This window comes from Mesocricetus auratus, unplaced genomic scaffold, assembly GCF_017639785.1.
Source record: "Mesocricetus auratus isolate SY011 unplaced genomic scaffold, BCM_Maur_2.0 Super-Scaffold_100054, whole genome shotgun sequence".
In the NCBI taxonomy this organism is placed as follows: Eukaryota; Metazoa; Chordata; class Mammalia; order Rodentia; family Cricetidae; genus Mesocricetus; species Mesocricetus auratus.
The window spans coordinates 3,997,228-4,023,432 of NW_024429231.1; the positions used below are offsets into that span (position 1 = coordinate 3,997,228).

Here is a 26,205-nt window from a genome sequence, read left to right on the forward strand (position 1 = left end):
AGCTCTCATCTTCACAAGTGTTTTAATTTGATGTTTTTCTTCAAAACAATTTCACTTCTCTCTAAAACAGGCCATTCAGAAAGACAATATTGGAGTTGTAAGAATACATGCTGAAAATGCAATTCATAAGAAAAAACAAGCAAAAATAATCTTGATCTTGAGGAATAAGGCTGATGGTCAGGCAGCCAGACTTCAAGCTGCAGTGACAATGGGCAAGGTAAGACTAAGCATCTGGCAATAAAATAACATTTTACTGAAGTTTGATGAGACTAGGAAGACTTACAAAAATAACAAATCTGGGTTTTTTACAGGATATTATATGGTGTTAATAAAGGGCTTCATGGAAAGTTAGACTTAGTAAGGAAAACTATTTTGGCAGTGAACTTTCCAACTGTTTTATTAGCTGCTTACTAAGAAATGTCAGTAAAATAAACCAGACAATGACTAGACCTAGATACAGAATGTGGTTTTACTGTTAAGAAAATAATAGATAAGTTTCCTAAATTATATGTAACTAATATATTTAAAAGACTACAAAAGTTACATGTTTCTAAATCAGTTTTTCTATTCCAAATAGGTGAAAAAAATCCATGGCAGCTATACTTAAAACTTTGGGTGCTACATTGACACATATGGATCTTGAAAAGGTAAAAACAAACAATTACCATTGTTACACTATGTTCAGACAGCATCTTTTCAGGATACATTTTTCTTACAGCCATATCGTTATAGATTTCAGCCTTAATGGACAAATTTGAACATCAGTTTGAAACAATGGATGTTCAAACACAACAAATGGAAGATGCACTGAGTAGTACTAAAACTGTCATAACACTACAGGTAAGAATAATGTCTTTACTTAGAGTGGTTTCTTAAAGATGGCTTGATCCCCTATGTGGAAGTATGTGGCAATAGGGTGGGAGGGAGGGTGGAAGGGGAGTGCGGGAGGAGGGGAGGGAGAGGGAACTGGGATTGACATGTAAAACAAGCTATTTAAAATTAAAAAAAAAACTAACGAAAAAAAAAAAGATGGCTTGATCTGGTCATAGTGACAGATGCTTGTAATTTAAGCACTCAGCTCCCTAGTGATTGGGAATTGAGGCAAGATTTCTATGAGGTCAAGACTAGCCTGTGCGATGGAATAAGTTCCAGGCCAGCCTGAATTACATAGTGGGAACCTGTCTCAAAACAACAAATCACCTGCATTCCAAATGTAATGGCTTTATGAATAGAAATCATCTTACCTTATGGGAACACACAGTGTCTCAGATGGAGGTAGGCAGCTTGCTACTGCTCTGCTCTCAGATTCTTGAGAATGTTTTAGAGGATAATTTTACCTAGCACCTAGCATGCTTTGGAATTCTGGTAATTTTATTCAATCACAAATGTAGAATCTAGAGCCTGTTTCCGCATGTTTGCTAATGCTCTTATATTAATAACATTAAACCTAAAAGTATATAATATTTGGGTAACATACTTTGCTACATATATTGTTTAATGTTTGAATCAATGTCCACATATATACTCAAATATTTGATATTTATTAATGGTTTAAAAATGGAAAATACTGTTGGGCAGTGGTGGCACATGCCTTTAATCCCAGCACTTGGAGGCAGAGGCAGGCAGATCTCTGTGAGCTCGAGGCCAGGCTGGACCGACAGCCTCCGAAACAATACAGAGAAACCCTGTCTCATAAAACCAAAAAAAGCAGGAAAATACTTTCTTTTAGTGTTTTAGAAATACATAATGCACTGCTGTTACTATAGTTACTCCTGTGTACATCAGAAATTTTTGTTCCACTCTTGCTGTTATTTATTACTAATTTACCACATTTTCCTGTATCCCAATCTTTTTTTTTTTCTGTTGGGGAAGGGGGAGTTCAAGACAGGGTTTCTCTGTGTAGCTTTGAAGGCTGTCCTCAAACTTGCTCTAAATCTGCCTGCCTCTGCCTCCCAAGTGCTGAGATTAAAGGTGTACTCCACCACCACCCAATTTGTAACCCAATCTTATTTAGCCTCTGATAACCACAATTTTACCCTCAGCTTGCTTATATAATTCATATTATACCATACCTGACAGTTTTCTGTGTAACATATCTCACTTATTATTTTATATTCAACCCATGTGACAAATGATAGAATTTTATTCTTTAGGTGGAGGAAATAGTATTTTGTATGTAGTACATGGTCCTTTTTTAGTCATTGGTTCCTAAACATATAATTTTGTTTCTATTTCATGGCTCTCAAGAATGTTATTCTGTGGAGCACTCCCTGACCAGCAGGAAAGACTACCACCAGACAAGGATTCTTCCCAAATCACGCTTTATTGGAGCCTCTTGGTTGAAGGGAGAGCAGGAAGCAAGGGACCCCAAACAAAGACTGCAGCTGCTTATACAGGAGCTGAGGCAGCGTGCAACTGTCCTATTGGTCGAGCACCCCTGGCAGCCACCTCAGGCTCCCTGATTGGCCCAGCAAGCTGAAGACACTGAGCATGCTCCAGCTGGTGATTCTGGTTATGACTCTATATGGAGTTGTTTACTCCAGCCCTGCAGGGGCCCAGTGCCATCTTGGAATGGCGGCCACACCTCATGGCTCCCTGCAGTTCCCCCTTCTTTTTTTCCTTCAGAGCCAAGTCAGGTCTTATTCCCGATCAGGTCTTCACCTCATGATGTGTGGACCGATCAAGGGAGGCCAAAAACACCTAATAGCATTCCTTCTCCAGTGCAATGGGATCAATCCCTTGGAGGTGCAAAGGCAATGCTACGAAGGGGCCAGCACGCCTTCTTCAGTGCAATGGGCAAATATCCCATGAGGGTGCAAAGGCCGTGCTTGGCTAGTGGCTCCTGAGAGCGGACAGCCATACTTGGGGGGAGTTGCCTTTCTCAAGAGCAGCCAGTGCCTGCAGCATTACTGCCTTATCACGGGACACCTGAGTCCGCAGGCGGCAGGTCAACCAAAGGCACAGTATGCACCCTCCTATGCAGCATGCAAAAAACATCCCTACCCCCACCCACTCCTTGAACAGGGAGAAGGCAGAGGAGATCCAGGACTGTAGTCCCTTCGCCAAGCAGAGATCCACACACATTGAATTAATTAGGACTACAGCATGCCTAAGGTCTTCCAGGGTGGCATCAAAATCCTCAGACCAATTTCCTGCAAGATACAAGGACAAAGAGCGAGACAAATTGGCAGCCCTAGTAAAATTTTCATATTGAACACTGGTAATGCACAGGGCGTCCAACTTCCATTCGCAGCCCAATTGGGCCAGCTGCCAAAGAATATCCACCTGCTCTTGTACCAAATCTATTCTTTGGTTGATCACCATTAATCCACCTTTAATATGAGCATCCATGGTGGTTTGTTTGTCTATGGCTGAGGCTACAGCGGTGGACAACCGATTAAGCGTCTCACCTGTTTGAACAGCAGTAGTCATGGCAATAGCCGCCGTAGTGGCAGAGGCCACTATGGCCGACATTGCGACCACCACCAAAGCCGTGACACTGAAGTCCCTCTTGTGACGAAATAACGTCATCGTACTAGGGGCTTCTACCGGCACAGGGACCCAACGAGGGACCCATGCTACCAAGGCTCGAGTGTATTTAGCCATGTTCCAGCATTGTGATAATGAGCAAGTCTCATTAGAGCAATTGGTAAAAGAAGAATTACTTAAAATAAACAAAAATGGAGGATGAAGGCATACTGGGGCAGCTGTAAGAGGTAACATTTACAACATCTTCCAACCTTTTGGTGCATCCTCCAGTACCATTAACTTGCATAAACCCCAGCACCATCCCTCCCCCTCTATTTCTTGCTACCTCTCTTTCAGTCAGATTATACACACAACTAAACTTACTATATCCTGTCTCCCCCCCCTCCCAACAACACAAAAGGGGAAATATCTGAACAGCTACCATATACACCACAAAGTAACCATTTATCATAGGGAATCATAATATCCGCCTGCATAAAAAAACCATGGTAAACGAGAACCTATGAGGGGCTGGTCCCCGCATATAAGGTGAAAAGGTGAATCTATGTGCGCTATCCGCCCAGGCGACCATGTGAGACTGACAGTCTGTCCAAGGCCAAAGTTCTCCTTCCTTAAGGGAGCCCCAGCAGTGTGGAGCAAGTCGTGGCTGGACAGGCGTAGACTCACTTTCTGAAACATTGGGGAAGGACACAAAGGTACCATTGAACCAAAGGGCCTTTTGGGTATAAGAATAATTGCTAAACTGAAAAGGGGACGACTGATTCCCTGGCCCAAATTGCCAATTTCTTCTCTCCTGGGAAACCAAAGTAAAGTCTTGATCCTGCTGGAACCATGCCAAACCCTGCTTTCTTAGAGCAATGCATGATCCCGGGTTTATTTCCAAAGTAAAACATAGGGAACCCTCTTCCATAAAACTTCTATTCTCCCCTAAGGGGGCCACATGCATATCAAGGGGTAACATGGGAAGACCCAACATTTTCTGACTGATAAAAAATCGTGGGAAAACAGCTGCATTATGCCTGACAGGAATCGGCTTGGGGAAGGCTGACAGAATCCCCCATCTCTGCTCCGCTCGACTCTGTATCATCTTCCACAGGATCGACAGCATCAATATCTTGACGAATGGCAGAATCATTTTCCTGAGCCTCGACAACTCTGGTCAGGTGACTCGGAACCCAATGAGGTGCTTCTTGCCCCTGTGGAAAAACACAAACAGCTCCTCTGGACCTCCGAATGACGGGGTCTGGGCCATACCATTTGTTATCCAGCACATTCTTCCACATCACATCCCCTACCCTATCCGGGGTGGGGTAGGTGTGTCGGTCAGCCGCTGTACGGCCTTTGTCATCCATTATCAAGAAATTGAGAGTAAAAAGGGCCATGGCAATCCTGTTCCTAGGGGAGGCAGTCTCAGCCACTCCCCCTTTTTGTTTTTGTAAGAGTTCCTTGATGCTGCAATTAGCTCTCTCCACTATCCCCTGGCCTTGGGGATTATAAGGCAAGCCAAAGGTATGTGCAACCTGAAGTTGTGCGCAGAAGGTGCGAAAACCCTTGGAAGAGTAGGCAGGGCCATTATCCGTCTTCAGACAGACTGGCTTGCCCCAAGCCACCCAAGCTTCCAGGCAGTGGGTTTTAACATGAGTGGACTTTTCCCCTGCCAGAGGGGTGGCAAAAATAACACCCGAATAGGTATCCACTGAGACATGAAGATATTTGACACGGCCAAATTCTGGAACATGAGTGACATCCATTTGCCACAAGGTATTTGGTCATAGGCCTTGGGGGTTAACGCCTACATGGGGATGAAAGAAGGTGATACAAGAAGAACAGGCTTTTACAATGCTTCGAGCATCATGTCTGGTCAAAGCAAACTTTCTCCGCAGGGTATCGGCGGGGACATGATACAGGTTATGAAAATCCCGAGCTTGCTGGATGCGATCTGCAACCACCATAGTCATCAATGCTCTGGTGGCTAAATTAGCTTGCTCATTGCCTTTAGCAATAAAGCCAGGAAGCAAGGTATGTGCTCTAACATGGCCAACAAAAAAGGAATGGCTTCTTTGTAAAATACAGTGTTGAATCTGTAACAAGATATTTGAGATGGGGCTTGCCTGACGAACTGAGGCAGCCACCTCAAGGGAGGAAACCGCATTAACCACGTACTGGGAATCTGAAAACAAATTAAAGGGTTCTGAAAATTTCTTGAAAACTTCAAGTACCACCAAGCATTCAGTTGCTTGGGGTGTATCAGGTTGAAAAGAAAAAACCTGAGGCGTCGGTGTCCCACAACCATCGCCCCTTTTCCTGTTTTTGACCCATCAGTAAATATAGTCATGGCACCGACCAGGGGAACGGGTGAAGTGACCTTGGGAAAATAGACCAGATTATCATCCACAAAACTTAACAATGGATGTTTTGGAAAGTGATTATCTATAATATTAGAAAAGGAGCAGAGTAAAACTGCCCAATCATCCACAGTGGCAGCCAAAACTTCTACCTGATCTTTGGTATAAGGAATGATTAGCTTATCCGGCGTTTTTGCAAAGGATGTTAAGCAAAATTTTATGCCAATCATGGCCTGAAGGGCTACTAGGGCAGGATAATAATTAAGGGTCCGCATTCCCACCGAATTGCCATGTAGCCACCAGAGGGGCCCATCCTGCCATAACACACCAGTGGGAGAATGTCTTGTCTTTAGGATGTATAAAGAAATGGGAAGAGATGGATCATATCTATTAAGCTGTGCCGGGACAGTGCCTCCTCCACCAAGCGTAAGGAACGCTTTGCTGCAGGAGTCAAGGCCCGCGGGGAGGTCACATCAGGATTGCCCTCTAATATGGAAAATAGGGGCAATAATTCAGATCTAGGGAGGTGAAGATAACCCCTAACCCAATTGTTATCCCCAAGCAACTGCTGGACGTCGTTGTGTGTCGTCAGATGTTGAGTCCGAATAAGGATCTTCTGGGGGCGAATAGTATCTGGCTGAATTATCATCCCCAGGAACTTAGCTGTGGTCAAATGTTGTACCTTTTCAGGAGCTATAACCAGGCCCCGAGCCTCCAGTGTAGAAACTGTCCTTTGAAAGGCATCCTCAAGATTTTGTAGGGAACGGGCTGCCAACAGGATGTCATCCATATAATGAATAATACGCACATCAGGATATTGCTGCCGCACAGCCAACAAGGCAGCATCCACAGACAGTTGGCACATTGTAGGACTATTAGCCATCCCCTGTGGGAGGACCCGCCATTGAAAATGGGCATCGGGTTGTTCATGATTAATGGAGGGTATGGTAAAAGCAAAGCGCTCCCTGTCTTGCTTACACAGGGGGATCGAGAAGAAACAATCTTTAATATCCAAGATCATCACAGGCCAATTTCTCGGTAGAGCAGAAAGTAATGGGAGACCTCTTTGAGTAGGCTCCATGATCTGCATTTGGTTATTAACAGCTCTCAAGTCATGGAGCAATCGCCATTTTCCAGATGGTTTCTTAATGACAAAAATTGGTGTATTCCATGGCGAAACAGAGGGCTCAATATGGTCCAAGTGAAGCTGTTCCTGGACAAGCTGTTTAATTGCTTCTAATTTCTCTTGAGAAAGGGGCCACTGGGGTACCCACACCGCCTTCTGAGTTGTCCAAGGTATGGGGAGAGGCTGAATATCAGAAGCCAATGAGTCAGTGGCCCCTAAGAAAAACCCAGCCCTTTCCAGTCTGTCTTCACAGACGGGATGATGGGCTGAGATATACCCTGAAGATTTTTTCCTAGCCCCTTAGTGGGGATGAATCCCCTGTTTTTACTTTCCTCTGAGAACTCATTTGTCAACCGCAGCTGTAACTGCTGTTGGATGTCTCTGCCCCAAAGATTAATGGGGAGGTCAATTACAAAAGGTTGAACTCTGCCCTGTTGGTCCTCCATCTTCCAGACCAGCTCTTTCGAGCTTATACAGGGCGTGTGTGCATAGCCCAAGCCCTATAGGGATTGGGCCGAGCATTGGAGGGACCATTGTTTAGGCCATTCTTTAATTCTAATAATACTCCTGTCAGCGCCCATGTCAACTAAGCCATAAAAGGGCCTCCCTTCAATGATTAATTGTAATACAGGTCTGTCATCAAGAGCCATAGACAAACAAGCCAGATCAACTCCTGTAGAGCCCAGGCCTCCCTTTTCTCTGGCCCCTTTTCTTGAGGGAAACATCCCATGGGACGAGGGCAGGAGCAGGAGCTGAGCAATGTGATCTCCAGGAGCAATTGAAATAACCCCTGACAGGGAGTGACAAAGAAGCTTAATCTCCCCAGTATAATCCGGGTTGATTACTCCCGGGAAAATCATAAGCCCTTTCATTGTTGACGAAGAATGTCCCAAAACTATCCACACTTGGCCCTCTGGCAATGGACCTGACATGTCTGACGTCAAAATCTGAACCCCCATCTCAGGCGTTAATACCAATCCGGAGGTGGCACAGAGGTCCAGCCCTGCGGAGCTGCTAGTCGCTCGCTGGGTGACTGACTTGGCCCCATCAATTGGGGAGTCTGTGTTGACATAGGGGTCTGAAATGCCCCAAATATTTTTGGGCCCTGGGGACGGGGGGGCCCTCACCCCATTTTTTGACCCGGCTGTATCTGGTGGAAGAAGGGGGTGGCCATTTATGTCCTTAGTGGAGTGACACTCATTTGCCCAATGTTTGCCTTTCTTACAGCGTGGACAAGTCCCAGGCATGCGCGAACCTGTCGATGCAGGTTGCCTAGGCGAGACAGTGCCATTAGGGCAATTTCTTTTTAAATGTCCTGGCTGACCACATCGGAAGCAGCCTTTTCCTTTGGAATCATGAGCGGCTTTAGTTACAGAAAGCACAGCCGCAGCAAGGCCAGCGTTAGTCAGGGGGCCCCCCCACCTCCCGGCAAGCTTTGATCCAAGCATCTAAATTCTTATGTCTGACTGGGGCTATGGCCCTTTGACACTCTTTTGTACTTTGTTCAAAGATAATTTGTTGTACAAAAGGCATGGTGTATTCAGCACCACCTATTGTCTTATCTGCTACCTCAAGTAGCCTGGCTACAAAATCTGCAAAAGGTTCCGCGGGACCCTGAATGATCTTTGTCAAGTTACCAGCCACTTCCCCTTTATTGGGGAGGGCTCTCCAGGCCCGATAATGAATTTCATTTATTTGTTGATAAACATCCATGGGGAGGCCAACCTGATTGCCCAAATATCGTCCAAGGCCCAGGAGCATGTCTGCTGTCCATTCTGGGTGCCCATTTTGAATATGTATTCTAGCCTGTGTCTGGGCATTATCAGCGGCCAGGGACTTAAAGTCCAAGAATTGGCCCTTAGTTAGGCACGCTCTGCCCAACTCAATCCAATCTGTGGGCGTCAGCAGTGAGACGCAGATTCTGCGCAAAAGGGCGATCGAGTAATCTGCTGTAGCCCCAAAGTCTTTCACCGCCGTGACTAAATCTTTCAATTGCTTATAGGGGACGGGCTCATATCTCCTCTCCTGAGTCATTAGATCCTCCAGCACCAGAAATGCTGAGGCTAAATGGGCCCAGATGCCCTGGCTAATGTGATGGCAGCCTCCCCGCACTCCAAAATGCAAAGGAGCAACCTTTATAGGTGGTGCGGAGGGCACAACCCGTGGCGGGTCAGGTGGACGAGGTGTCAGATTTTTTATGCCATATGAGGGGTTGTGGGCAGGAGGGTGTACTCCTGGCCATTCCCATTCCTCCTCTCGATACCTTGCTGCTTCCTCTTCCAATTCCTCCTCATCATCATGACTAAGTTCATCATCTGACAACTCTAGATTAGAAAATTCTCTCAAGACAGGGTAAAGTCGGCCTGCCTCCTCCCCTGGCCTGGGGAGGGGCTGTTCCTCTTTCTTTTTATCTAATTTCTCCTTCTCATCTTTGCATATGATTATTTGCTTTTCCTTCTTTTCTATTTTTTTCTTAGGCCTATCCAAGTTTCCCTCTTGTATGTCTGATTCTGAAAAACTATCCTGGTGTGCTATCAATGCTTTTTGCCCTTCCCTAATGATTTCTGTATTGGTTCCCTCTCTGAGACAGTCACGCACAAGGCCCCAGAAAGGAATCGTGCCCCTTTTTAGTTTTCTTTCTCTCTCTGCTGTTTCGAGATCAAGCCCTAGCTTTTCCCAGGAGGGCAAAGTAAGATCCCCTGAGACTGCGAACCATGGAGCTGATTTATCTATATCTGTCAGCAAGGTGGTGATTGTCCGCCTTGACACCTTTAAATCACGTTGTCTAAGTAAGGCCTGTACGGGGCCTATCATGTCCACCATCTCTTGAACAGCGCCCTGGACGTTACCCATGGTACGTCAAGTCACCACTTTATCTACAGCGGACTTATCTGGCTTTTTCGAAAGGCTGCGTAAATTATGATAGACTCTAATCTGGATTTGGTTCCTCCCAAAGGCTGTTTTATCTACAACAGGCTTACTTTCGGGTTTAAGAATGCCTGCAGCAGCACAGGCACTCTTGCTCAGGCCTATGACAGCGCAACCAAAAACAGCAAAAGAGCACAACAACTACCATCAACACAAAAACCAGACAGAACACCAAAGGATCCATCCCCCCAATCAGCATACCTGGAGAAAACTTGCTTACCGACGTCGCCGCTCCACGTGTTGGGTTCTGAATCCTCTGTGGTCCCTCGCTCGGTACCAAAAGGAGTCCCAGCGTCCCGGGTTTCGGCACCAGTTGTGGAGACTACCACCAGACAAGGATTCTTCCCAAATCACGCTTTATTGGAGCCTCTTGGTTGAAGGGAGAACAGGAAGCAAGGGACCCCGAACAAAGACTGCAGCTGCTTATACAGGAGCTGAGGCAGCGTGCAACTGTCCTATTGGTCAAGCACCCCTGGCAGCCACCTCAGGCTCCCTGATTGGCCCAGCAAGCTGAAGACACTGAGCATGCTCCAGCTGGTGATTCTGGTTATGACCCTATATGGAGTTGTTTACTCCAGCCCTGCAGGGGCCCAGTGCCATCTTGGAATGGCGGCCACACCTCATGGCTCCCTGCATTATTCCAATGAGTGTGAGGGTACCTATGCCTCTTTAACATGCTATTTCAATTTCCCTGGAATATATAACTACTAGTCAAATTACTCTGTCAAATAGTAGTTTGAGATTTTAAGGAACCATTATGCTGTTTTCCATAATGTAGAAATTTACATTCTACCAATAGTATATACAAGTCACCTTTTCTCTACATTTTCCTTAGGAAGGTACATTATGTCACTTTGAAATGATTTTATGATTATTTAGATTTCAGAAACACAATAATTGGAAACATGAGTTGGTGAAATAAACATATTTGAATTTTCAGTCATTTTCTGCTAATAATTAACTTTGAGAACTGGATTGAGATGCTACCCTGAGGTTCTGAGGATGCAGCTCAGCTGCTAGGATGCAGGTGTAGCATGCTCTATCAGTCAACTTTTTTATTTGATGGCTATTTATCTGTTGTGAACAGTGCTCCTTACTTACAACATTAAAAACCTAAATTCTTCATGTGAATTTAAGTATGTGGGGGGAGGCAGCTCTGTAATAGAGCATACATGTGACTTGGGAACAAAGGCATTATATCCTCCCAGGTTTTAGAATTAAAGGCAGTGAGAGCCTCTGGACATGGTTACTAAGAACTGAACTGTTGAATATCTCTTTCTAACCTCCATTTTAAAACTTGTAGATTAGTTTCCCAAGCCAAACCATACCCAGAACCTACACCAAAAGGTAATGCTACAAAATTATGATTTTTTTAAATTTCAGAACCAAGTGGACATGCTACTTCAGGAAATGGCAGATGAAGCTGTGTAAGATGTTGCTATTCTAGTGCTTTTGAGTAATCTTGATTGATATTTAGAAATTTTAAAATCTGATGATATGGAGTTAAGGTGTGGCTAGAGTGTTTTTGGCCTAGTATGTGTAAGGTCCTGGATTGAAGCATAAGCAGTACTAAAAATTTGCTATGGATTGAAAACCTTGTCTTTAAAACCATTAGTCTGACCACACCTGTGTCTTCTGGTACTTTGCTGGTGCTTAAGGTGAGTGGGGGCCCTGCTCTGAGCCCCAACTCCCTACATCCTCCAGCTCCATCTCCCTGGCCATTTTCTGTGCCTAGAGAAGACCTGCCCCTCTTGGGAGGACCACCTTGAGTCTGCCCACACCTTAGTCTTCAGTGCCTTCAGGTCCTTTCCCAGGGTTTAAGGAGAGTGGGGGTGCCGATCTGAGCCCCAACTTCCTACATCCCTGGCTCCATCTCCCTGGACATTTGATGTGCCTAGAGAAGACCTGCACCTCAAAGAAGAATCACCCTGAGTCTGCCCACACCTGTGTCTTTTGGTCCTTTGCCAGTGCTTATGGAGAGGAAGAGACCCCATGAGTTCCCACTGAAAGAAAGGATGGGAAGAACGCATTATAAAAACACAGCCAACAACAGAGGAAACAGTATGACACCACCAGAGTCTAGAAACTTCTACACTAGCAAGAACTGAACATATCAACACTGATGAAACAGAAAAGAATGACCTTCAAAACAGCCTCCTGAAAGTGATAGAGGCCCTGAAAGAGGATATGAGAAAATCCCTTAAAGAAATGGAAGAAAACACAAACCAAAAAATGCAAGAAATCAACAAATCTATTAAGGAAAGTAAGGAAACCCAAGAAAAAAACAATAAAACAGATGAAGCAAACAAATCAAACAGTTCAAGACCAGAAAACCGAAATGGAGACAATAAAAAAACACAAACTGAGGTAATGCTGGAATTCAAAAGGTTGAAAAAACAATCAGGAACTACAGATGCAAGGATAACTAACAGAATACAAGAGATGGAAGACAGAATCTCGTGCACTGAAGATAAACTAGAGGAAATAGATTCATCAACAAAAGAAAGTCTTAAATATAGCAAATCCTTAACACAAATTATTCAGGAAATATGGGACACTGTGAAAAGTCCAAAGCTAAGAATGATAGGGATACAAGAAGGTGAAGAGGCCCAGCTCAATGGTACAGAAAACATATTCAACCAAATCATTGAAGAAAATTTTCCCAACCTGAAGAAGGAGATGCCTATGAAACTACAAGAAGCTTACTGAACACCAAATAGACTGGACCAAAAAAAAAAGAAGTCCACTCACCACATAATGTTCAAAACACCAAACATACGGAATAAAGAATGAATACTAAAAGCAGCAAAGTAAGAAGGCCAAGTAACATATAAAGGCAAACCTATTAGAATTACACTCAACTTTTCCATGGAAACTATGAAAGCCAGAAGGTCCTGGATAGATGTTCTAGAAACACTAAGAGACCACATATTCCAGCCCAGACTACCATTCCCATCAAAACACTCAATCACTATAGATGGCACAAACAAGATATTATAGAACAAAACCAAATTTATGCAATAAGTATCCACAAATCCAACACTACAGAATGTTCTAGAAGAAAAACTCTGAACCAAGGATGCTAACTACACTCAAAATGTCAAGGGCAATAGATAATCTAACTTTATCAGAAATCAGAAATAGGAGAAAAACTCACAGATAAAACCACCACCGAAAACGGATGCAAAGCAAACAAGAATCAACAATCAGTGGTCGTTAATTTCCCTGAATATCAGTGGTCTTAACTCACCTATAAAAAGACGCAGGCTAACAGAATGGATGCGATGACAGAATCCATCCTTCTGCTGCATACAAGAAACACACCTCAATTTCAAAGATGGACACTACCTCAAGGTTAAGGGTTGGGAAAAGACCTTCCAATCAAATGGACATAAGAAGCAAGTGGTTGTAGCTATCCTAATATCTGCCAAAATAGATTTCAAACTAAAATTAATCAAAAGAGATGAAGAAGATCACTTCATATTCATCATAGGAAAAATCCATCAGGAAGAAGTCCAAATTCTGAACATATATGCCCCAAACATAAAGGCACCCACGTTCATAAAAGAAACATTATTACAACTCAAATCAAACATTAATCCCCAAACACTTATAGTGGGACACTTGAACACCCAACTCATACCACTGGACAGTTCCTCCAGACAGAAACTTAACAAAGAAAAAATGGACCTAACAGAAATTATAACCTAATAGGGTTTAACAGACATCTATAGAACATTCCACCCAAACAAAAAATATAGCTTTTTCTCAGCACGACATGGAACCTTCTCTAAAATTAACCACATACTTAGCAGTAAAGCAAACCACAACATATACAAACAAAAAACAAAAAACAAAAACGGAATAATCCCCTGTATCCTGTCGGACCACCACGGCTAAAAATTAGAATTCAATGTCAACACAAATTGCAGAAACCTAATAAACACATGGGAATTTAACAATGCTCAATTGCATCACAACTGGGTAAAGGAAGAAATAAATAAATAAATAAATAAATAAAAGACTTCTTATAATTCAATGAAAACAAAGGCACAAAATACCTAAGCCTTTGGGATACTGGGAAAGCAGATCTGAGAGGAAAATTCATAGCACTAATTCCCCACATGAAGAAACTGGAGAATTGCCACACTAGAGAATTAACAGAACACCTCAAAGCTCTAAAACAAAAAGAAGCAAACTCACCCAGGAGGAGAACACACCAGTAAATAATCAAATTGAGAGCTGAAATCAATAAAGTAGAAACAAAGAAAACAATACAAAGAATCAATGAAACAAAGAGTTGGTTCTTTGAGAAAATCAACAAGATAGACAACCCTTTATCAAACCTAACTAAAAGACAGAGAAACAACATGCTAATTAACAAAATCAGAAATGAAAAAGGGGACATAACAACAGACACTGGGGAAATCCAAAGAATCATCATGTCATATTTTGAAAATCTGTACCCCACTAAATTAGAAAATCTAAAGGAAATGGATGATTTTTCTGGATAGCTATCACTTACCAAAATTAAATCAAGAAGAGATAAACAATTTAATCAGATGTAAAGAAATAGAAGCAGCCATAAAAATTCTTCCAACAAAGAAAAGTACAAGGCCAAATGGTTTCAGTGCAGAATTGTAACAAAAATTCAAGGAAGAGCTTATACCAATACTCTTCAAATTGTTCCACACAACAGAAGCAGAATGTTCACTGCCAATTATTTTTATGAGGCTACAATTACATTAGTAGCCAAACCACACAGACACAACCAAGACAGGGAATTACAGGCCAATCCCCTCATGAACATTGATGCAAAAATAATAAAATACTGGCAAATCAAATCCAAGAACTCATCATAACAATCATACACCATGATCAAGTAGGCTTCATCCCAGGGATGCAGGGATGGTTCAACATATGAAAATCCATCAATGTAATCCACCATATAAACAACCTGATTATCTCACTCGATGCTGAAAAAGCCTTTGACAAAATCCAACACCCCTTTATGATAAAGGTCCTGGAGAGATCAGAGATAACAGGAACATAACTAAACATAATAAAAAGCTATATACAGCAAACCAACAGCCAACATCAAGCTAAATGGAGAGAAACTAAAGGCAATTCCTCTAAAATCAGGAACAAGACAATGATGTCCACACTCTCCATATCTCTTCAATATTGTACTTGAAGTCTAGCTAGAGCAAAAGGACAACAAAAGGAGATCAAGGAGATACGAATAGGAAAGGAAGAAGTAAAACTTTCAATATTTGCAGACAATATGATAGTCTACGTAAGCAACCCAAAGAATTCTACCAGGAAATTCCTACAGCTGATAAGCATCTTCAGGATAGTGGCAGGATACAAAATTAACTTAAAAAATCAGTATCCCTACTGTATATATACTGTAAAGGGGATGAGAAAGAAATCAGAGAAACATTACTCTTTACAATAGCCACAAACACCATAAAATATCTTGAGGTAACTCTAACCAAACAAGTGAAACACCTGTATGACAAGAACTTTGAGTCCTTAAAAAAGGAAATTAAAGAAGATACCAGAAAACGGAATGATCTCCCAAGCTCTTGGATATGTACGATATACGTAGTAAAAAAAAGCAATATTACCAAAAGCAATCTACAGATTCAATGCAATCCCTATCAAAATATCAGCACAATTTTTCACTGACCCCAAAAGGACAATACTTTACTTTATATGGAAAAATAAAAGACCCAGGATAGCCAAGGCATCCCTGTACAATAAAGGAACCTCCGGACGCATCAACATCCCTGACTTCAAGCTCTATTATAGAGTTATAGTCCTGAAAACAGCTTGGTATTGGCACAAAAGCAGACAGGTAGACCAATGGAATTGAATTGAAGACTCTGATATCAACCCACACACCTTTGAATACCTGATCTTTGACAAAGAAGCTAAAAGTATACAATGGTTAAAAAAAAGCATCTTCAACAAATGGTGCTGGAGTAACTGGATGCTGGCATGTAAAAGACAAAAAGATGATCGATATCTATCACCCTGCACAATACTTAAGTCCGAATGGATCAAAGAACTCAACATCAATCCAGCCACACTGAATCTCTTAGGGGAGAAAATGGGAAGTACCCTTGAAGTAATTGGTACAGGAGACTACTTCCTGAACATAACACCAGTAGCACAGACACTGAGATTGACAATTAATAAATGGGGCCTCCTGAAGCTGAGGAGCTTCTGCAGGGCAAAGGACACAGTCAACCAAACAAAAAGGCAGTCCACACAATGGGAAAAGACATTCACAAACCCCACTTCTGACAGAGGTCTGATCTCCAAAATTTACACAGAACTCAGGAAGCAAGACTCCAGAACACCAAAGAATCTAATTAAAACATGGGGTACAGAACTAAATAGAGAATTCTCAATAGAGGAGTCCAAAATGGCCAACAGATGCTTGAGTAAGTGCTTAACATCTTTAGCCATTATGGAAATGCAAATCAAAACACCTCTGAGATACCATCTCACTCCCTCACTCCCATCAGAATGGCTAAAATCAAAAACACTAATGAAAGTTTATGTTGGAGAGGATGTGAAGAAAGGGGTACACTCCTCCACTACTGGTTGGAATGCCAATTAGTGTAGCCACTTTGGAGATCAGTATAGAGATTCCTCAGAAAAAGTGGCAAACAGTCTACCATAAGATCTAGCAATTCCACTCTTAGGCATATACCAAAGATGTACCTTCATATAATAAGAACATCTGCTCTACTATGTTCATAGCAGCATTATTTGTAATTGCCAGAACCTGGAAAGTACCTAGATGCCCCTCAACTGAAGAGTGGATAGAGAAAATGTGGTACATTTACACAATGGAGTACTACTCAGCAGAAAAACAATGGAATCTTGAAATTTACAGGCAAATGGATGGCACTGGAAGAAACTATCCTGAGTGAGGTAACTCAGACACAAAAAGACAAGCCTAACCTACTGTCAGTATTAAATAAAGATCAATAGGCGACTTTTTCTAAGGCTAGAGCACTGTTTCTCACCTTTTGCAGTGTTGACATTTTGGAGAAATTAATATTAGGGTCTGTTTTAAGCACTGTGGAATGTTAGCAGCACGCTAGCCTCTGCTCTCCAAAAACCAGTAGCACCATTTCTCTAGTTGTGTCAGCTAAACATGTCTCCAGATAGTGCTATCTGTTCCTGAGGAAAATGATACCAGTATTGAGAAATTAATCAACTCAGTAACTGAAGCAGGAAATATAAGTATCGTCACTGATATGTAAACATTAATGCCTACCATTAAGAATGTTTAGGTGTCCAGTATTTTTTTGAGTTAACTATTCTCATAATAAAATTTTAGTATATCATATGTTTACCTTTCCAAAAACAATCTGTCAGTAACATACCATAATGACTCTAAAATTGCTGTTTTACTTGTAGAGTATTCACAACAGATTGCATTGTTTTAGAGACACAATAAATAGTTTGTATTCTAAACGAATAGTGTAATAGACATTAAGGGCATGGGCCTTGCAGATAAGGAAACAAACAAATCTAGATCTATGTCGATGCTATCTCATTCACTGGGAGAAGTAGAGGGAGGGAAAACAATAATCAAGATATATTGTCTGAGAAAAGAATATTTTCAATAAATGGAAAATTATACTTAATACTATGAACCCCAGTTATGTAGTTGGAAGAAATTCTTGGCTCCTCAAAGCCCTCTGAATCAACTGAGCAAGGCTTGTATAACCTCACAGAAGCTGAAGCAGGAAGAACAGGGTCTACATGGTCTCCACCTGGTCCTCGGCATATATATTATATGCCCCAGCTTAGGGGTTGTGTGGGACTCCTGAGAGTGTGAATGAGTGGGCTCTGATTCTCATGCCTCCTTTTAAGGTTCTTTTCTTTGTGTGGGTTTGCATTGTCTAGCCTTGATGTGATGGTTTTTGCTTTATCTGATGATATTATATTTCGTTTCGTTATGTTTTCTTCTTCTCTTGGAAGCCTGTTCTTTTCTAATGAGAGACAGAAAGGGAATGGACCCAGAAGAGATGGGCGGTGGTAAGAAGAGAAGAACTGGGAGGAATAGAGGGAGGGGAAACTATAATCAAGATGTATTGTATGAGAAAAGAATCTATTTTCAATAAATGGAAAATCATACTTAAGATTTAAAACATAAAAAACTAAATCTCAATATGGAGCTTCCACAGTTTCAGACAGGGTCTGTTCGTGCAAGTGTTGCTTCTGTGGAGCAGGTAGGGGATGAATTTTATTGTGATTTATATACTTGACTCATGTTTAAATTAATAATTTGAGAAGTAAGGGGGCCAGGAGAGATGGCTCAAAGGTTAAGTGCACTGGCTGCTGTTCCAGAGGTCCTGAGTTCAATTCCCAGCAACCACATAGTGGCTCACAACCATCTATAATGAGATCTGGTCCCCTCTTCAAGCCTACAGGGATACATGCAGGTAGAATACTACATACATAATAAATAAATCATTAAAAAACAATGATAATTTGAGAAGTATATATTTTATATGAAATGTATATATTTCTGTATATAAAGAAATATGTTCATGCTTTTATAGAGTATTTTTCTACTATGACATATCATTAAAATGAACAAAACATGAGAAGCTAGTATCTATGAACCTGTGGGCATTTTCAGTTTGCATGCATGCTTCTGTATTTTAGATTTACTACGTGATTCAATTTCTTTTATGATATTTAAGAAAACTAAATGTCTCATGTTTATATAAATTTTACAAATGGGATATTAAATCATATTTAAAATGCAAGTAGGTTAAATTTTTAGTGGTTTATATTTCTTACAGCCATTGATGATTTGTCAATTTGGCTTTCTCTAGGATGAACTGTCACAAAGGCTTGCTCATCTTTGTGATCATGTGTAACTTAAGCAATTGGTGCTTCTGTTTCCTCCACGTGTATCTGAAACATCCTATGTGTGTACATATGTAAAATTTTACTCTAGCTAGAAAAGCCCCATACATGCCAGAATGTTTGAACATTATTTATATATGATGTTTTCTTTTGCCTTATGTATTTTGCAGTCCAAAAAAGAATTCCAGTGAATTTCTATGTTGGCTGACTTTATAGTTCTTTATATTACATATTATTCCAGATATCCTTGACAAAGCTACTATTAATTTTCTGTATAGTATACATCTTCCTCAAATATTAGAGCAAACACATAGCACCAAAATACTGCTAAATAATGTAATTTAATCAGAATAAAGGCTTTTTTTAATTGAAAGAATTTTCAATCATTGTCTGTAATGAAATGTGATTTTTATAAAAATAAAAGCAGAAAAAGCATGTTTAATGTTTATATAGCCCAAACTATTGCATTTCAAGTATCACAAAACAGACTTTTGTTTTCAATGGGATCTTAAAAATTATCTTTATTTTGTACACATGGTTGTTTTGCCTGCATGTACAATTGTGTACTACTTGTGTGCTTGGTGCCCATAGAGGCCTCCCCTGGAACTGAAGTTACAAACAGCTGTGGATGCTGGAATTTGAACTCAGCTCTTCTAGAAGAACAGCTAGTGCTCTTATCTCTTGGGCCATATACTCAGCACATTTTGCTTAGTTTTGGTGTAGATTTATTATTATTATCATTACTATTATCATTATCATTATTATTATTATTTTAGAGACAGCATGGGAATATATCGTCCAGACTAGTGTCAAACTCATTGATCTTTCTGCCTCGGTGTCTTGGTGCATGCCACCACACCCAGTTCATTTTCTATGATTTATGGGTTCTTTTACATCATGTGCACTAGTTATTTTTCTATTTCTGATACAACATCATCTCCAAAAGTGGCTTATGGAAGAAAGGAGTTCTTTTGTTTCATGGTTCCAGAGGGATAAAGGTTCATCACGGTGGGGAGGCATGGCGTCAAGAACAAGAAGCTGGGCTGTCACATCTTCAGTGGCAAACCCAAAGCAGAGGGAACAGATGAACTGGGGCAGGACTATAAGCTCTCAAAACATACCCAAATGGCATGCTTTGTTTAGCAAATCTTCACATTGCCCTAACTTCCCCAAACTCACCATCAAGTGGAAAACAAGTATTCAGAAGCATGAACTTATGGACAACATTTCTCATTCATGCTACCACATTCTTCTCCTGTCTCCCATAGGCTTGTGGTCATATCATCATGCAAATGTGTTTAGTTAAACTTGAAGGGTGACCATAGTCTTTTTCAGTATGAACACTGTTTCAGACTTCAAAGCCCAACTTCTCTTGTGAGACTCAAGGCAATCTCTTACTGTAGCCACCTATAAAATCTAAAAGCAAGTAACATACTTCCAATATACAATGGCACAAAATGAACATTTTCATTTTAAAGGGAGGAAAGGGGGCATAGTGAGGAAATCCTGGCCTGCAGAAAGACTGAAACGTCATGGAAAGAACAAGCTAACCCTGTAGCTCCATGTCTGATGTCTGGAACTTTCCCTTCAAAAGGCTTAGATGGCTTAACCTTTCCAGCTTTGCTGTCTGCAACAGCCCACTCTCTGGTATCAATTTCTATGTTCATCACTTTTGTCTTGTTGTGATTAACACCATAGAAGGAAGCAACTTACAGATGAAAGAGTTTATTTTGGCTTACAGTTCCAGAGCGACAAGAGAGAGTCCATCAAGGCATGGGAGGCTTGGAAGCAAGTGCATGAAGCTGAGAGACCACATCTTCCATGGCAAACATGAAGCAGATAGAGCAACCAGGGACTGGGGCAAGGCTATCCCTCTCATTGCCTGTCCCCCGTGACACAATTCTTCCTGCAAAGTTGCACAATAATCTATACCATAACCTTCCCAAACAGCACAACCAACTTGTGATCATAGTTTCAAATATGTGTGCTTGTGTGGGACTTTTCTCATTCTAACCACAGTATGTAAGGAGAAACACAGTTCTGTTTTCCTCAGCTGTTAATTTTAAATTACTACCATTTTAACCAGTAATGTAATGATGACTATTGGTTAAACTTTTAAGACCTTTTTGTTGACAATATGTTACATGACTAGGAAAATTATGCAAAATTAATCTGAAGAAATTAAGGCTTGTTCCTTTTTAAATTTTCTGTTTGCAACATATTACAATTATGATTCCCAGAAAGTGCTTTTTCTTGGCACCTCCTAGGCCATTGGCCATGTCTAAATGAGGCTGAATATCTCATTCCTAGCCTCCAGCTGTCAGAAATTGATGGAAATAGACAATGAATACAAACATTGTACTGTCTATGAAATATGCATGGCAAAAATGTAGCTGCTGATGCTCTGGCTGAAGAACAGACAGGCTATGTATTTTGAATCTGTTACGAGAATGACAAACATAGTTTTCTAATAAAGCAAGATATCTTGACCTATGCCAGAGTGTGCCTGCTGTTGAGTAAATGTCATTCTTGTTGTAGGCCAGGGAGAACTATAGAAAGAAAGCACAAATATTTTCATGGATGAACTATAGGTTGTTGTGTGATATTTTGATCACACCCTGACAGTTTCCAATACTGGAAATAAAGTTTACCTTAAATCAGAAGGTAGAGCTGCCTATTACCTGACCAGGATTAGCCATGGAGGTTTATGAGGACATGGGACATATAAAGAGACACAGAAAGTAGTAGACAGGGGCTTAGAATGATTCCTGTGTCCTTTTGGATCAAGGAAACGGAGAGAGGATATCACTGGTCACTTCTCTATTGTCTCTTTCATCAATCATGTTTTAATACAATATATGACTGCCAAATTTTAATTGATAAAAATAACTTTGATAAATACTTCATCTGGCACCCATTCAAATGAAATTCTTTAATGTACTCATTGGTTCATTTATTTATACCCAATTCTTGTTCTGTATTTTAAAGGTTACTTTACATGATATTAATGTCACAGTTTTCCATGTTATTGATCATTGATTCATTTCCCAGAATCATTCTTTTAAGACAATAACCTTTAAGAACAACAAAATGAGTAGAAGTAGATATGATAAATTGTTTTGTTCAGTCAGTCAGGCAAACATCTTCTATCCTAGTGGAAGCCAGAAGAATAAGATGGGAGTTAAGGGCCGCCGAAGGCAGCTTTGTACATAGTGCAAAACCAAGGCCCTTAAGAGAATACCTTTGAACACTTGCTGCACTACTTGTAATATCTCCGGGAATACTTATATTTTAACAAGCTAAAATAAATACTTTAGCACTTGCCTGCATTTTTGACATTGCATTATCAATTGTGGGAAAATAACGAAATTTTATTTTAGCAACTGTATCACTAATCTCGAATAAGCATATGTTTGCCTTTATTTACTGAAAGACCAGTCCATGAAAAATATTGTAATACATTTTGAAATTCAGTAAAAGAATAAGACCCTGCATTCCATCTCCAAAACCAGAAAATGTTGTTTCCCATATAAATCATAAGGTATTCAAAATGATACCATAGAGATACTTTTTCACTATATACTCAACTATTCATATATTCTATATCTTATGCACAAGAGGATATGTAAGTGAAAATTATACTTACTGGTCACTATGTGAAGAACTTCTCTTGATAATTTTTATTAAATTTTTAACTTCCACAGTGTTTGATTATATGATTGTAGTCATAATATATATTCTTATTTGTAATTAATTTCTCCTTAAAGTTTGTATTAAAGCACACTAGGTAACCATGGAAGACATTTTAATGGGTTAAAATATTTATGACAAAGAATTCAATGGTGTGAATTAAGTAGGTTCTGTTCTTTTAACATGAATAAATATTGTTAGCTCTGCAGATAGTTGTTCATCCTTTTAGGTTGCAATCATTTCACATTTGTATTTTAAAAGTATTAATACTGGGACTGAAGAGTTGAGAGTTCATACTACTGTTACAAGAGGACCTGAGTTTGTGGGCCAGCAGCCACAGCAGTCAGTTCACAACCACCTGTCACTAGCTACAGAGAATCCAGTGGCACACAGACACACATACACATAATTTAAAAATAAAGACATACCACACATGGTGGCACTTACCTTTAATGCCGACACTCAGGAGACAAGCCATGAGATCCAGGCCAGCCTGGTCTGCATAGTGAGTTCCAAGCCAGGAAGAGATACACAAGGAGGAAAGGACTCAATATTTGGAAAATATTAATAAGGCAGGTGAGATTATTTAGCAGTTATAGGCACTTGGCACAAAGCATGATGGCATAAGTTCAGTCCCTGTGACCCACAGGGTGGACATAGACATCCAGATCCCACAAATTGTCCTCTGACACCCACACACATTCCTTTGAAGGCACACATCCACTTATGCACACATACATGAAAATTAAAATACACTGATGGACACAAAGTTTTACTTCTACTCATTCTTTTATGAGTATAATAAAAATGTACCTCTTAAACTTTATTCCTAAACCAAGAACCTCAGAGATTTCAGCATAATTTTACTTCTAGTTTGATAATGACTTCAAAAATTTATAAGTAACATATCAGACCCCACTATCATGAAAAGTATAATAGTTTTTTATTATGCATTGGCTTCAATTTAGTCCTCTACCAATCTCATGTTTCCCTGGTGTGTTTTCTAAGCTCTTGATGGTAGGTAGCATTTGGTTGAGCATATATACCTGAATGTTCAAAACATCCTGTTGCACTTTGACCCATTTGATAAAGAGGCTGATGATAATTCTCCATTTGTTCATGGGGCTTAATGCTTGAAATCAATCTGCTTGCTGTGAACTATTTTAGGTAGCATTAGGGACTAGGTTATTTTACCTGGTTAATTGGTTTCTCAGGAGTGCCACTTGTAGAAGAAGTAATGGAAGATGGAAAAGGTATCTATGAGGAGTGAGTTTGCTGTGCTATTTAGGTAATACTCAGGAAGGAGCATATGAATAATTTGCTCATGTTATCACTGCATCTTTTCTACATCTGGACTCCAGAGGCTTGGTTTAGTGAGTACTTATGAATCTCTACATCTGATTCCATCAGTTACTGGAAGAAGGTTCTATGTTCACAATTAAGGTAGTAATCCATCTGATTACAGGGGAAGGTCAGTTCAGGCACCTTCTCCACTATTGCTTAGTTTTATCTGGGTTTATTATTATGTATTACTGGAAATTTCCCTGGTGCCAGGTTTCTCACTAATCCCATAATGGCTCCCTCGGTTGAGATATTTCTTTCCTTGTTCTCCCTCTCTGTCTTTCCCACAACTCAACAAACCTGTTCCATTTACCTCATGTTCTCCCCTCTCCCCTTTTCTGCTACTCTCTCCCCTTCCAACTTCTCCCTCCCTTCCATGTTCTTGCCTGTTTCTCTTCCTAGACAGATCCTTAGAAGTATTTTTCATGAAAATTCCCTGATATATATACACTATTAACAGTATCACCAACTCAGTCCTTCAGTATGAATTTACCTAAATTCAGCAATGTGAAAACCTGGTTCTAGTGAATATAGCAATCCCAAGTCAATTTCGACTGAACTGGAGATTAACAGATAAACCCAAACTCCAAGAAATTGTGTTGGGCACTATGAAAGAACTGCCTGGCATGGACTTAGGAAAGACATTGGAAGAAACTGCTGCAGTTTGATTAGTCTCAATTGCACACAAAGTCTGTCTTAGCCCTCATAGGAGTAATTACTTCAGCAAGGGACTCCAGCCAGGTTAAACTCACCAGTGGAGGAGACTGCTGAGAGTGCAGGTCTACTCGTGCCCCCACTCTGACAGAGATGAGCTCCAGTCTTGCCTTGGGCCTGACTTCCTTCCTCTTTCCCAAGCTGTGATTTCTTAGCCTGAGCATGGCAGCCAGGTCGACATGCCCCCAGCTCACCAAAAAACCTTGAGTCTTCTGATAGCACTGTGCTAATCCAGCTTCCACCAACCAGGAGAGGGAGTGCCCCAGACCAGCCTGCACCAACCGTGAGACCCATCAGAGTATTGGACCTGCTTGCACCCACCAGAAGAGAAGCTTGGACCCACACACTCAAGGAGAGGAAGAGAATCCACCTGTCCCCACTGGAAGAAGGGATGGGAAGATGACAATATAAGAATACATTTAACAACAGAAAAACCAATATGACACTGCCAGTGTCTAGAGACTGTACTGCAGCAAGACGTGAACATCCCAACACAGATGAAGCAGAAGAGAATGACTTTAAAAACAACCTCATGAAGACGATAGAGAACCAAAAAGAGGAAATGATAAAAAAAACCTTTAAAGAAATGGAAGAAAAGACAAACCAAAAATTGCAGGAAACAATTTAAACAGTGCAAGGTTTGAAAGCTAATATAGAGACAATAAGGAAACACAATCTGAAGGAATGCTGGAACTAGAAAAAATGAGTAAATGATCAGGAACTACAGATGCAACCAACAGAATGCAAGAGTTGGAAGAGAGAATTTCAGGCATTGAATATTCACTAGGAGAAAAATATTCACTTATCAAAGAAAATCTTAAGTCCAACGAATCCCTAACACAAAATATCCAGGAAATATTGGACACTGTGAAAAGGCCAAACCTAATAATAATAGGGACAGAAGAAGGTGAAGAAACCCAACTCAAATTTGTAGAAAACATATTCAAATAATCATAGAAGAAAAGTTTCCCAACATAAAGAAAGAAATTACATGCCAAGGAAATTACAAGTAGCCTACAGAACACCAAATAAAGTGGACCACAAAAAAGGCCCCTTGGTACATAATAATCAAAATTACAAACATACATAATAAAGAAAAAATATAAATAGCAGCAAAGGAAAAAAGCCAAGTAACATATAAAGGCAAACCTATCAGAATCATACCTGACTTCTCTATGGAAACTCTGAAAGTCTGAAGGTCCTACAAACACTAACAGACTATGGATACCAGCCCAGACTACTACACCTAGCAAAGCTTTCAGTCGGTATATATGGGAAAAACAAGATATTTCACTCCAAAAACACATTTAAGAATACATATCCAGTAATCCAGCCCTATAGAAAATACTGGAAGGAATACTCCAACCTAAGGAACGTAACCACAATCACAAAATCATAGGCAATAGATAATTCAATTTTACCAAGAGCAAAAGAAAAAGCAGGGCAAATCTGCAAACAATAACACCACCAACAATGAATCAAAAACAAGCAAGAATTAACACTTAATGGTCCTTAATTTCTCTCAATATTAATGGTCTTAGTTTGCCTATAAAAAGACACAGACTAACAGAATAGATATGAAGACAGAATCCATCTTTCTGCTGCATACAAGAAGCATACCTCAACTTCAAAGACAAATATTACCTCAGAGTAAAGTGTTGGGATAAG

General features: G+C 40.6%; 2 protein-coding genes across 3 annotated transcripts; one reads left to right on the forward strand and one right to left on the reverse strand.

Moving 5' to 3' along the window:
• Nucleotides 1-64: 64 nt before the first annotated feature.
• LOC101823526 (charged multivesicular body protein 1b-2-like) lies at nucleotides 65-18,803 on the forward strand (the record flags this gene model as incomplete). The annotated part of the gene is made up of 6 exons (XM_040736052.1): nucleotides 65-219; nucleotides 581-647; nucleotides 733-840; nucleotides 11,272-11,312; nucleotides 18,071-18,146; nucleotides 18,759-18,803. Coding segments are annotated over 6 exons (492 nt in total), but the record flags the coding sequence as incomplete, so codon positions are not given.
• LOC121136213 lies at nucleotides 2,555-10,417 on the reverse strand. Of its 2 annotated transcripts, none has more exons than XM_040736196.1 (2): nucleotides 10,109-10,417; nucleotides 2,555-4,685 (listed from the first exon to the last, which is right to left on the reverse strand). In XM_040736196.1, exon 2 carries the CDS (start codon nucleotides 3,721-3,723, stop codon nucleotides 2,833-2,835), a length of 891 nt encoding a protein of 296 aa, XP_040592130.1. In that variant the 5' UTR covers nucleotides 3,724-4,685; nucleotides 10,109-10,417; the 3' UTR covers nucleotides 2,555-2,832. The 2 variants fall into 2 exon arrangements, with proteins under 2 accessions (XP_040592130.1, XP_040592129.1); XM_040736195.1 differs by having other exon boundaries at nucleotides 10,090-10,417.
• Nucleotides 18,804-26,205: the final 7,402 nt, after the last annotated feature.